This window comes from Anolis carolinensis, chromosome 2, assembly GCF_035594765.1.
Source record: "Anolis carolinensis isolate JA03-04 chromosome 2, rAnoCar3.1.pri, whole genome shotgun sequence".
Lineage (NCBI taxonomy): Eukaryota > Metazoa > Chordata > Lepidosauria > Squamata > Dactyloidae > Anolis > Anolis carolinensis.
This window is the reverse complement of record NC_085842.1, coordinates 32,819,041-32,832,472: the sequence shown is the minus strand read 5'-3', so window position 1 is coordinate 32,832,472 and position 13,432 is coordinate 32,819,041. Positions and strand designations below refer to the sequence as shown.

Below are 13,432 nucleotides of genomic sequence, written 5' to 3'. Positions count from 1 at the left end.
ACAGAAATTATCTCAAACATATCTGATACTGATGTCTGACTGATAAGCTATGTACCTGTGTTATGCTGAACACATGAAGTTGTGAGTAAACCAGATATGTTATTTTACAAAACTCTACTTCATTTTTGTCTCTTGAGTGCATGATATAAAACTAGTCGTTTTATGGGAGGGTAGCTATATTTTGGGCACTAAAAACACTTCTGAAACTCTGCTATTTTGTGCATTGGCATATTATCTGTTTTCCTAACAGATCAGAGACAATAGATTCAGTCTAACAACTGAAGACATTGCCTTGCATATTACATTAGATTGTATACCATATGAGAAGATTATTCTCAAATGGGTTTTTGGTTCTTCTCTGAAAGATCAAACTTTTCCAAAAGGTTATGATCTCCAAATGGTTATGAATGCCATTTCCCAAAAGTCCAGCATTCTGGTCACACAGTGTCCAGCCAGTGATCTATGGTGAGGCCACAAGCACAACTGCCACATTCCTCTTCCAAGCAATTGGCATATAGATACATTACAGAAAACATATATCCATCATTTATCTTTCTGGAATAATCTACAGCCATTTATAAAGATGATTCAAGCCGCTGTATGGCCATGTTCCAGAAGCATTATCTCCTGACATTTCACCTGCATCTATGGCAAGCATCCTCAGAGGTTGTGAGGTATACCTCACATACTTCACAACCTCTGAGGATGCCTGCCATAGATGCAGACAAAACTGCTTTGTTTATTATCGAAATAGGGACCAGTTGGCTGATTCACAAAACCTTTTCTTAGTCCCCTGGACCATCCTGCCCCCGTCAGCCATTGGAGAGGGGAAATCTGCATTGGAAGTGGGGAAGAGCACTTTGGTTTTCTCGATGTTCACTGAGAGGCCGAGCTTCTCCTATGCTTCTGCGAAGGTGTTTAGAGTGACGTGTAGGTCTTCTTCTGAATGCGCACAGACTACGTTGTCATCAGCATCTGAGGTCTAACAGGGGATGCAGCCTTATTGGAGGACTTTCAGCCCTGGCAGTTGGAGCGGCGGCCGCTAGGGGGAGCCCGTTCATCCTGGCAGCCAGCTCCTCTCGTTGGCCAAGCGGAGGGCCGGCCTTCCTCGTCTCGGGCTCTGCGCCTAAAGCAAGCAGCAGGAGCAGCCTTCCTTCTCCTCCATTGAGGCCGGGAGGGACCGTCCCTTTATCCCTCATCCGGAGGAGCAACACACAGCCAGGGTAGGAGCAAGCACTTGGAGGGATGCCCTTTGAGCTCCCCTCGGTCCCCTTTTTTTCCTTTGCTGCCAAGGAGAGGGGGGCACCTACACTGCAGGGTTAACGCACTTTGATCCCGCTTGAACTGCCATGGCTCAGTGCTATTAAATCATGGGAGCGGGAGTTTGGTGGCAGAGAGAAGGCCAAAGACCTTGTAAAACTACAACTCCCACGATTCCATAGCATTGAGTTGGACGTGGGGTCAAACAGCATTCAAATTAGAAACATCCTCAGCTGAGGCCCCATCTACACATCCAGATTCTGAATGCCTTATTCAGAATTATATGGCAGTGTAGCACAGGGCCCCTGGTGGCACAGTGAGTTAAAGCGCTGAGCTGCTGAACTTGCGGACCAAAAGGTCCCAGGTTCAAATCCCGGGAGTGGAATGAGCGCCCGCTGTTAGCCCCAGCTCCTGCCAACCTATTTATTTTATTTATTTATTTACAGTATTTATATTCCGCCCTTCTCACCCCGAAGGGGACTCAGGGCGGATCACATTACACATATAAGGCAAACATTCAATGCCTTAACATAGAACAAAGACAAGACAAACGCGGGGCTCCGAGCTGGTCTCGAACTCATGACCTCTTGGTCAGAGTGATTTGTTGCAGCTGGTTGCTCAACAGCCTACACCACAGCCCGGGCCACCTAGCAGTTCGAAAACATGCAAATGTGAGTAGATCAATAGGTACTGCTCTGACAGGAAGGTAACTGCGCTCCATGCAGTCATGCCGGCCACATGACCTTGGAGGTGTCTATGGACAATGCCGGCTCTTCGGCTTAGAAATGGAGATGAGCACCAACCCTCAGAGTCGGAAACGACTGGACGTAACGTCAAGGAAAACCTTTACCTACTAGATTCATATAGTCCAGTTCGAAGCAGATCATCTTATGTATTTATTATTATTTATTTACCTTATTTCTACCCTGCTTTCTCTACCCCGAAGCGGACTCAAGGTGGCTTACATATGGCAACTATTAGATGCCTTAAAATACAGACAGTGACTTAAATTTAAAATTAAATTTAAAAATAATACATATTAAACATTTACAACCATTACATTCAATATTAAAATCATATCATCTGAAAATCATAGTCTGAGGCTGACTGTCGTCAAATTATACATAATTCCAAGTCTATTATTGCACTGTACTCATTACTGAAAGTCAAAAACTTTCGACAGCTGTTGTCTTTCTTGACTTCTCAGATACTTTTGAGGTAGAAAGGAGTCCTAGTTGTTATTGTTTATGTGCCCTCAAGTGAATTCTGATTTATAGTGACTCATATGGTGATTCTTTCTATATGTTGTACTTCAGGCATGGGCAAACTTCGGCCCTCCAGGTGTTTGGACTTCAGCTCTCACAATAACAGAAAACTGGCTGTTAGAAATTGTGGGAAATGAAGTGCAAAACACCTGGAAGGCCAAAGTTTACCTATGCTGATCTCCTTCAGGAAAGATCTGAAAACCTGTTTTTTTCAAACCATTTTTAATTAAGAACATCACAGTGAGCCCCTTCCGCTATTTATTCCAACACATACCATTCCACTAGAAGTTATAATGCATTGCACCTTGTTAACTTTATTCCTTGCCCTTTGTCTGAAGATTGAAGTACCAATTATACCGCTCCTGGGCATTGAACACGTTTTAATTGTTTTTAAATTGTTGTTGTATGCTCTTTCTTGATGTATTTATTGCTGTGTTTGGATTTGTTTTTACTGTTGTATTTTTATACTGTTTGGGCATGGTCCCTTTGTAAGCCGCCCCGAGTCCCCTTGGGGAGATGGGGCGGGATATAAGAATAAAGTATTATTATTATTATTATTATTATTATTATTATTATTATTATTATTATTATTATTATGCCTGCTGTTTTGTTTTTATCAAACTCCCATACTGTTTGGGGTACATGTAAGAGATATTTCTCTTTTGTTTTTAAGATTATTATTGTTGTTGTTGTTATTATTTATTTACTTTTATCCTGCTTTTCTCCCACGCATGGGACTCAAAGCGGCATACAAAAAGCAAAAGAGACAACTACATAATACAAAGAAAGTCATCCCATCCAACTAATCATTCCACCCACCCAACACATAAACAATAAATCCCAACATTGAATAAAACACAAGTTACATAAATAATCATAAAAATAATCACAACAACATTGTCAATTAAGAACCCTACACCTCCGGCCACTGAGGCTATCCTAACAGGTGAAAACATTAACATTAAACAGAATGATTTAGAGATCCAAGTCTCGTCCATATGAGTCTTCTCTGGATGAGATGGCTGCTATCATATGTCATCGGGGAATGCCTGCTTCCATAATAAAGTTTTCACTTGGGCGCAGAGGGCCAACAATGAGTGGGCCAAACGAGCTTCCTTGGGGAGGGAATTCCAGAGCCGCGGAAGATGCTTAGTATCAAACTGTTCTGGGTTAAAGTAGGTAAAGGTTTTCCCCTGACGTTAAGTCGAGTCGTGACCGACTCTGGGGGTTGGTGCTCATCTCCATTTCTAAGCCGAAGAGCCAGCGTTGTCCGTAGACACCTCCAAGGTCATGTATTAAAAGCAAGTGACTTTTCTGTTTCTGAATATGCAAAATTATCCTTTCTCAGGTAAAGAAGACAAAACTGAACCATGGCAGAATACAGTTTTCAGAGTTTGAAAACCAAAGTGAAATGCTAACCACGCATCCTGAGTGTGGCCAACCTCCTGAGAGTAGCTGCAAGGGTAAAATAGGAGAAGACAGGATGCCGCGGACAAGATCCACAAAACCTGTTAGAGGCATCCGAAAGCGCAAAGACTTTGTGGTCTGTCAGGGAACCCAGGCAGAAGAGAAGCCCAACATCTGCATTGAATGCGGGAAGACCTTCAGCCAGAGCTCCAGCTTGGTCAACCACCGGCGAACGCACTCCGAGGAAAAGCCGTACACCTGTCCGGATTGTGGGAAAAGCTTTGGTGTCAGTTCCAGCTTGAATAGACACCAGAGAATCCACACCGGGGAGAAGCCGTACAAGTGCAACGAGTGCGGCAAAAGGTTCAACGACAAATCCAACTTGACACAGCACCGGCGGACCCACACAGGCGAGAAGCCTTTCAAGTGCATCGACTGCGGCAAATGCTTCAGCCGCAGTTCCCACAAGAAGCACCACCTGCGGCAACCGCTGGGCAAGAAGCTCGGCAAAGTCACGCCAACCGATGGCGGCTGTGCCAGCTCTGTTGGGAAGCCCAAACCCAAACGGAAAGCAGAGGTGTTGAACACTTGCACTGAATGCTGGCAGAGCTTCAGCCAGAACGCGGATCTGGTCAAACACATGCGCATTCACACCGGGGAGAAGCCGTACCAGTGCAGCGTTTGCGAAAAGTGCTTCAGCGTCAGCTCCAACCTTTTCCGGCACCAGAGGATCCACACCGGGGAGAAGCCGTACGTGTGCTCCGAGTGTGGGAAGCGGTTCACGGACAAATCCACCTTGGTTCAGCACCGGCGGATCCACACCGGGGAGAAACCCTACGCCTGTAGATTTTGTGGCAAGAGCTTTAGTCACAGCTCGCATCACAAGAGGCATGAAAAGATCCACAAAGGGGAGTACCCCTTGTTGTCTTACCCAGCTTTGCTGAGCTAGCACAGTACTCGAGAAAAGAAAGGTTATGCACTTTGGTGAATATTTTCTCCAGAAGCATGTTTTCTACTTGGAAAAGTTACAGCAGAAGCTTGAGGATGGGGTGGGATAGGATGTCACTGTCATGGCCCATGTGGTTGCCAGACTTCCAAATACCTATTCAGCAAGTTTGAATATTGAGCTGTGACTCTGGAGACCAGGTTTTGAATCCCCACTCAGCCATAGATAGGCACTGGGTGATCTCAGGCAACTCACTCTGTCTCAGCCTCAGTAGGAGGCAATGGCAAACCTGGTCTGAATAGATCTTGCCAAGAAAATCTTGTAGAGATGCCATAGGTCAGAGGCACACAACTAGCCACAAAACAACAAGTTTTGTATATTTTATACTAGCTTGGGGACCCGCCGGTGCCTGGGTTATTAGAAGAAGGCATTGTTTGTTTGGGGATGTTGGGTAATATCACGGAAGTTTGGTCCAGATCCATCGTTGGCTGGGTTCAGTGCTTTTTGGATAAGGGTGAACTACAACTCCCAGATTCCCAGGGTAATCACCCCAAACCCTACCAGTATTCACAGTTCGCCATGTTGGGTCTGTGTGCCAAGGTTAGCAGAAATCAAATGTACATCAGGATGGCAACATCAGCTAGAGCCTTTCTCCTGGGTGCTAGTTGTCTACATATAAGAAGATATTTGCTTCTTAGACTAGGGCTCCTTCCCCACAGCTGAATAAAATCTCACATTATTTGCTTTGAACTGGGATATATGGCAGTGTGGACTCAGATAACCCAGTTCGTAGCAGATATTGTGGATGATTCTACCTTGATATTCTTCTGGGTTATATGGCTGTGTGGAAGGGCCCTAATAGAATCTATACCTCAGTTAACAAAGTAGACATGTTTCTGTGCATTACTACGTTTAAGAGAAAATTTGGTAGTAGAGGCAGAAATAACATGGAAGGAACGGGAATTGTTTTTTACAGTTGAAAAAGCGGAGCAATCCACATCTTTCAGTAATTTTTTTATTGAAAAATTATCAGTGTGCACTTGTGAAATGAAACTTCAAATCAGATAAAGCTTGCATCAGTAAACAAAAGCATGTTGAACTTTCTAGAGACCACTTGAGAGCTCATTGCAAAATACATTCAAAGTTGTTTTCATTTTTCACCACGTTCTGTTTAAAATGCATGATGTGTATTTAGCCACCAAAAGAAAAACAGTTACCCCAGGGTGGGGGTAACTGATGAGGCAGGCAGTTCTGTACTCCCTTTCCTCTCTGTTACATTGTTCTCTCTTGCTCAGGGATTTTGGAAACAACTGCTGTTTGCCTTTTCTGTTGTAGGCTGGCACACACAGCTACAGGAAGCTCAGTGAGAATCGAATCTCCCCTTTTCCCAGGCCAAATTTTATCCCATTATTTACTGCAAATACACAGCTGCAACCTGACACTTAGGGCCCTTCCATACAGAATATCAAGGCAGATAATCCACAATATCTGCTTTGAACTGGATTATCTGAGTCAATACTGCCATATATCCCGATTCAATGTGGATTTTAAACAGCTGTGTGGAAGGGCCTGAAACTTGTGTTTTTCCAATCCTCCTATACTTTTCTCCCAATGCATATGCTGCTAAAAAGTGTCCAAGTAAACAGAGGATGAGGAGAGAAAGTGAGGCTTGCTGAATGCAAAAAAGACAGTCTTGAAAATTGTTTCTTTGTTAACTGAGGTATTAAATGTAAAGGTTTTCCCCTGACATGAAGTCCAGTCATTTCCAACTCTGGGGGTTGGTGCTCATCTCCATTTCTAAGCAGAAGAGTCGGCATTGTCTGTAGACACCTCGAAGGTCATGTGGTCGGCATGACTGCATGGAGCGCTGTTATCTTCCCACCGGAGCAGTACCTATTGATCCACTCACATATGCATGTTTTCGAACTGCTAGGTTGGTAGAAGCTGAGGCTAACAGCGGACACACAGCTCCCCGGATTCAAATGTGTGACCTTTTGGTCTGAAAGTTCAGCAACTCAGCGCTTTAACACGCTGCACCATTGGGGGTATGCCTGTATTCAGAAGTGTGGCCTCCTGCCCAGAGTCTGAAATGGTCAAATCCAAGAAAGACAATTCAGCTAAACACAGATCAGTCTTTGGTCTCTGTTCAGAGATGATTGTCTTCCTACTGAGGTTGCTCTGATGGTGAATCACTTGCTAAATCTCCATGATGAGCTTCTTTATTGAATACTCTTCTAATCTCAAATATTTCCTGATTCTTGGAGGAGAAATTAGGAATGCCTTATTTACAAAGCTACACAATGATGATAGGGCCCCTGGTGGCACAGTGTGTTAAAGCGCTGAGCTGCTGAACTTGCGGACCGAAAGGTGCCAGGTTCAAATCCCGGGAGTGGAATGAGCGCCCACTGTTAGCCCCAGCTCCTGCCAACCTAGTGGTTCGAAAACATGCAAATGTGAGTAGATCAATAGGTATCGTTCTGGCGGGAAGGCAACAGCGCTCCATGCAGTCATGCTGGCCACATGACCTTGGAGATGTCTATGGACAACGCTGGCTCTTCAGCTTAGAAATGGAGATGAGCACCAACCCCCAAAGTCAGACACAACTAGACTTAATGCCAGCGGAAGACTTTTCTTTACCTTACACAATGATGATGGTCCCACCGCATTGTAGAATGTTTCCTCAATAAGTTGAAAACTATTGAGTAATGCTTATTATTTCCAAACTTTGAAACAATTGTGTGGATCTTTCGCTCCAGTTTTTCAATGGGATGAAGCAGGAGGACAGAACTGGATCAGTCCAAGATGAACCTTAGTCCCATATTTCAATGAAAGCAAAAATAGTATTGGGGACAGCTCTCCAAATGAACTGGGTTTGGATCTACCTGTAAAAAAAAACCAAAAACAAAACAAAAAACTAAGGATGTTAGTTAGAGGAAGCAATCAAGTATGTTGTGTTTACTGTTTATATAAGATATATTTTTACAAATGGTTCTCATACACTGAATATCACTAAATGGACTTCTTTGCCTCCTTCACATTGCAGCATCGGAGCTTACCAAACAGTTGAATAGAGAAAGACCAAAAACACTTGTGTTCTTTCCACCTGTTAAGACCCATTCATCCTTTTAAGCACTAAGTGTTCTCTGTCTTTAATGGGTTTGGTTGGTTTGATTGAACGTGATGACAGTGTATAAATGGTTGGATTACCTTCACCTCTGTCTTTGCATATTTAATTTGCTTGTGCTTAACAAAACCTGCGCCAAAAAATAGAGAAGCGGAGGATGCCTGTTTCTAGCTTTAGGCTATATTGCATTTCTTCTTTAAAGTTGTTTCATGTAATTTTTATGACCAGTTCCCCAGGCCTCCTTCCAAACGGAGCCAATCTCTTGCATCATAGAATCCTAAAGTTGAAAGAGACCCCAAGGGCCATCCAGTACAATCCCATTCTGCCAGGCAGGAACACACAATCAAAGCACCCTCGAGAGATGCCCATCTAGCCTCTGCTTTAAAACCTCCAGAGAAGGAGACTCCAGCATGTCCCAAGCGGCATATTCCATTGAGGAACAGCTCTTTCTGTCAGGAAGTTGTTCCTAATGTTTAGGTAGAATCTGTCTTCCTGCAGTTCGAATCCATTGATCCATTGTGTCCTTATCTCTGGAGCAGCAGAAATAAGCATAGCTCAGTGCTATGGAATCATGGGTGTTGCAGTTTGGTGACACACCAGCAGTCTTGGCAGAGAAGGTTACAAACCTTGTAAAACTATAACTCATGGTTGAATAGCACTGAGCCCTGGCAGAGTGGTGACAAACTCCATCACTTCTTCAGTGTAAATGAATCCGGGAATCATATTGTGACATTGGAGAAGTAGAAGACAAAGAGGAGGAGGAAGAAGTAGAAGAAAAAGAAGGTAGCAGAAGAAAGAAGAAAAATATTGTGTTGAAGGCTTTCATGGTTGGAATCACTGGATTGCTGTGAATTTTCTGGGCTGTATGGCCATGTTCCAGAAGCAGTCTCTCTTGACGGTTCACCAACATCTATGGCAGGCATCCTCAGAGTTTGTGAAGTCTGTTAGAAACTAGGCAAGTGGGGTTTATATATTTATTTATTTACAGTACAGTAGAGTCTCGCTTATCCAACGTAAATGGGCCGGCAGAACGTTGGATAAGCGAATATGTTGGATAATAAGGAAAGATTAAGGAGAAGCCTATTAAACACCAAATTAGGTTATGATTTTACAAATTAAGCACCAAAACATCATGTTATACAACAAATTTGAAAGAAAAGGTAGTTCAATGCACAGCAATGCTACGTAGTAATTACTGTATTTACGAATTTAGCACCAAAATATCATGATGTATTGAAAACATTGACTACAAAAATGCGTTGGATAATCCAGAAGCTTGGATAAGCGAATGTTGGATAAGTGAGACTCTACTGTATTTCTATTCCGCCCTTCTCACCCTGAAGGGGACTCGGGGCGGATCACATTGCACATATAAGGCAAACATTCAGTGCCATAACATAGAACAGAGACAGACGCAGGCACGGGCTGGCCTCGAACTCATGACCTCTTGGTCAGCGTGATTTGTTAACTAGCCTGTGCCACAGCCCAGCCTGTGGAATAATGTCCAGGGTGGGAGAATGAACTCTTGTCTGTTTGAGGCAAGTGTGAATGTTGCAGTTGGCCACCTTGATTAGCATTGAATAGCCTTGCAGCTTCAAAGCCTGGCTGCTTCCTGAATCCTTTGTTGGGAGGTGTTAGTTGGCCCTGATTGTTTCAAATCAAGAATTCCCCTGTCTTCTGAGTGGTGTTCTTTATTTGCTGTCCTGATTTTAGAGTGTGTTTTTTTTAAAATAATAATAATAATACTGGCAGCCTGATTTTGTTCATTTCCATATATTGTAGTTGAGGGTGTTTCTCCATTGTAGAATGGACTCTTGTGGAATGTCTCGGGATGTGTAGTTTCTCTGGCTCTCTGCCACACTACAACTCCCAGGGATCCTCCCTGTTGGAGGGCAACTCCACGGTGCTCTGAGTGGTACTCTCAGTAGTGCCTTCGCTCTTCCTTCCCCTCTTGGGCCCGCTAGAGGGCCCCGGCGTTGCTGCCGCCACCGCTGCTGCTGCCTGTCCTTTGTCTGCCGGGCCGGAGGATTGAGTTTCCTGGGTCAGAGGGAGGAGAGGAGGAGGCGGCCAGCTTTTGCCTTTGCCTTGCCTCCTCCTCCTCCTCTGCTTCCATTGTGGCTCCATGAAGCGGGGGGCGGCCAGAGACCCCTTCTTGCCTTCCTTCCAAGGCTGTCGCCCCAGGAGCCTTTGAGGAGGACCCTCCTGCTTTCTCCCACCCTGGCCTCCGACGCCTTTCCCCTCTGCTTTCTTTGCATTGAAGGTAGGAAACAGACAGCGGGTCGGGAGGGAGGCGCTTCGGTTTTGTTTTGTTTTATTCCACCCTCCAATGCAAGGTTTTAAATCCAAGTCTTGCACTGGCTTAGGGTGCATCTACACCGCTTTAACACTAAGGAAGCCTGGCACTGGCAAAGAAGGTTTGAGGGTTAGCTGAGGCATGGGCAAACTTGGGCCCTCCAGGTGTTTTGGACTGCAACTCCCACCATTCCTAACAGCCTACCGGCTGTTAGGAATGGTGGGAGTTGCAGTCCAAAACACCTGGAGGGCCCAAGTTTGCCCATGCCTCAGCTAACCATTAAAATCTGCCAAGGCTCAATGCTATGGCCTTGTGAAGCTCCCAACACCCTGTGTCCTACAGCAAGGAGCCTTGGCAGTTCAAGTGGTGTCAAACAGCATTACTTCCACAGTGTAGAACGAGTGCCGGCCTTCTGCTAGGATTTGTTGCTGAACTTGAGTGTGGAGCAGGAGAGGGACTCTGAGCATGTGCAGAGTACTATCCCTTCCATCCCAGGGTGCATGATCTACACCAGGCATGGGCAAACTTGGGCCCTCCGGGTGTTTTGGACTCCAACTCCCGCAATTCCTAACAGCCTACCGGCTGTTAGGAATTGCGGGAGTTGGAGTCCAAATCACCCAGAGGGCCCAACTTTGCTCATTCCTAATCTATACTGTAGAATTGATTCAGTTTGACACTACTTCAACTATCATAATAATAATAAATCTTTATTTGTACTCCGCCACCATCTCCCTGAGGGGACTCTGGGTGGCTCACAGAAGCAAGTTTCGCATATAAACAACAGCACACAATTATAAATACATTAGAGTCTCACTTATCCAACATAAATGGGCCGGCAGAACGTTGGATAAGCGAAAATGTTGGATAATAAGGAAGGATTTAGAAAAAACCGATTAAACGTCAAATTACGGTATGATTTTGCAAATTAAGCACTTAAACATTGTGTTTGACCACAAGTTTGCCACTTGTCTGAGAGTGTGGCTGCACTTGTGTTGTTGTTGGGCATGTTGGCCCGCTGCGCGTTGCTGCGCGTTGCTACCTAGAGAAATAGCTGTGGATCTGGGCAGGAGGTAGTCTCCGTTGGGTAATACAGAATGGGTGACCAAAGGTTGGATAAGCGACTCTACTGTATTTATCAAAGTATATAAACAACAATACACATAAAATCTTAGTAAAAATGTTAAGCAATTATAAATTTTTCTAAAACACAGTAGAGCCTGCGAATAAGCTGACTATCTGCAGTAACAATGTGCGGAGTGGCACCAATTGGTGGGTCATCAAGCTAGCCAGATTACACAGCATCAAAGGCCTGTTTGAAGAGCCATGTTTTAAAACTTGCCCAAGAAGCTTGAATGGTGGGGGCTAGTCTAATTTCTCTAAGGGGAGTATTCCAGAGCCACAGAGCCACCACCGAGAAGGCCCTCTCTCTTTCTTGTCCCCACCAATTGTACTTGAGATGGTGGTGGGACTGAGAGAAGGGCCTCCACAGCAGATCTCAATGCCTGCACTAGTTCAGTCGTACTTGAGATGGTGGTGGGACTGAGAGAAGGGCCTCCACAGCAGATCTCAATGCCCACGCCAGTCTTGGAGATAGGTTGGACCTGAAGTGTGTAGGACTTTATAGGTAATCACCTGCACTTTGAATCGGGCCCTGAAATTTGTGGAGCTGTTTTAAAAAGGGCATCGTATGCTCCCTAAAGCTTGCCCTGGTTAGTAATCTGGCTGCCGACCTTTGCACTGACTGCAGTTTCCGAGTCATCTTGAAAGGCAGCCCCACGTAGAATGCATTACAGTAGTCCATTTTGGATGTGACTAAGGCGTGAACCACCATGACAAAGTCAGAATTCTTGTGGTATGTTCACAGCTGGCACACAAGTTTTAACTGTGCGAAGACCATCCCGGCCACCGCCGATACCTGAGCCTCAAGTGTCAGCGATGAATCTAGGAGGACCCCCAGACTGCAGACCTGTGTCTTCAGGGGGACTGTAACCCCACTGAGCACATGTTGCCACCCTATACCCCTATCAGCCTCACAAATGACCAGGAAGACCTCTGTCTTGTCTGGATTAAGTCTCAGCTTGTTGGCTGTCATCCAGTCTGTCACAGTGGCCAGGCACTGGTTTAGGATCCAGGGAGCTTCCTGGAACTACCGTGGTTCCCCGAAAATAAGACAATGTCTTATATTAATTTTTGCTCCCAAAGATGTGCTAGGTCTTATTTTCAGGGGATGTCTTATTTTTCCATGAAAAAGAATTCACATATATTGTTGAACAAAAAATGAACATTTATTATATACTGTACAGTAGTTGTCATCACAAACCAGCATAACCAGACAAACTGTGAATCCTATCAAGAATTTCTTGTTACTACCATTATTTCCATGTACAACTGGAAATCCTGCATGCTCTGGTGTTCTGTTTGGCAGGCGCTGGGCATGCTTCCAAACAAAATTTTGCTAGTCTTACTTTCAGGGGGGGCCTTATATTTAGCAATTCAGCAAAACTTCTACTAGGTCTTATTTTTCGGGGATGTCTTATTTTCGGGGAAACAGGGTTGGTGGAAAAGAGTAGTAGAGGTGTATGTCATTTGCCTAGAGATGGCACCCAACTCCAAAACTCCAGATAACCTCATGCAGCGGAGCACCACTTTAACTTCAGTGGTTCAATGCGATACACAATCATGAAAGCTGAAGTCTGGGATCAAAACACTTCGGAGTTCAGGAATCTGTTCCCAAATGCAAACCACGACACATGGGAAGGGCCCAGAAGAAATGTAGCTCACTTCATGTGTTTGAGGATTAGGTTGTTTGCGGAGCATGATGTTCAGACAGATCGAAATTCCAGTGTTTCTTCACCACTTAGAAAATACCTGAAGTATAGATAATAGAGGAAGGTCCATCCTTCCAGAAAAGGCCTTGCAGACTTTCTCTTATGGAGGAGTGAAATAATAATAATAAATAGTAACAAAATGAGGGTAGTGTTGCTATGAGTTTTCCAGTCTGTATGGCCATGTTCCAGAAGCATTCTCTCCTGATGTTTCACCCATATCTATGACAGGCAACATCTGAGGTTGCTTGCCATAGATGTGGGCAAAACATCAGGAGAGAATGCTTCTGGAACATGGCCATACAGCCTGGA

At 44.6% G+C, this 13,432-nt stretch overlaps 1 protein-coding gene across 1 annotated transcript; it reads left to right on the top strand.

The window, feature by feature from the left end:
• Nucleotides 1-1,140: 1,140 nt before the first annotated feature.
• On the top strand, nt 1,141-8,090 carry LOC103282980 (zinc finger protein 501). Its single transcript, XM_062969623.1, has 2 exons — nt 1,141-1,223; nt 3,874-8,090. Exon 2 carries the CDS (start codon nt 3,937-3,939, stop codon nt 4,879-4,881), a length of 945 nt encoding a protein of 314 aa, XP_062825693.1. The 5' UTR covers nt 1,141-1,223; nt 3,874-3,936; the 3' UTR covers nt 4,882-8,090.
• The last annotated feature ends 5,342 nt before the right edge of the window (nt 8,091-13,432 follow it).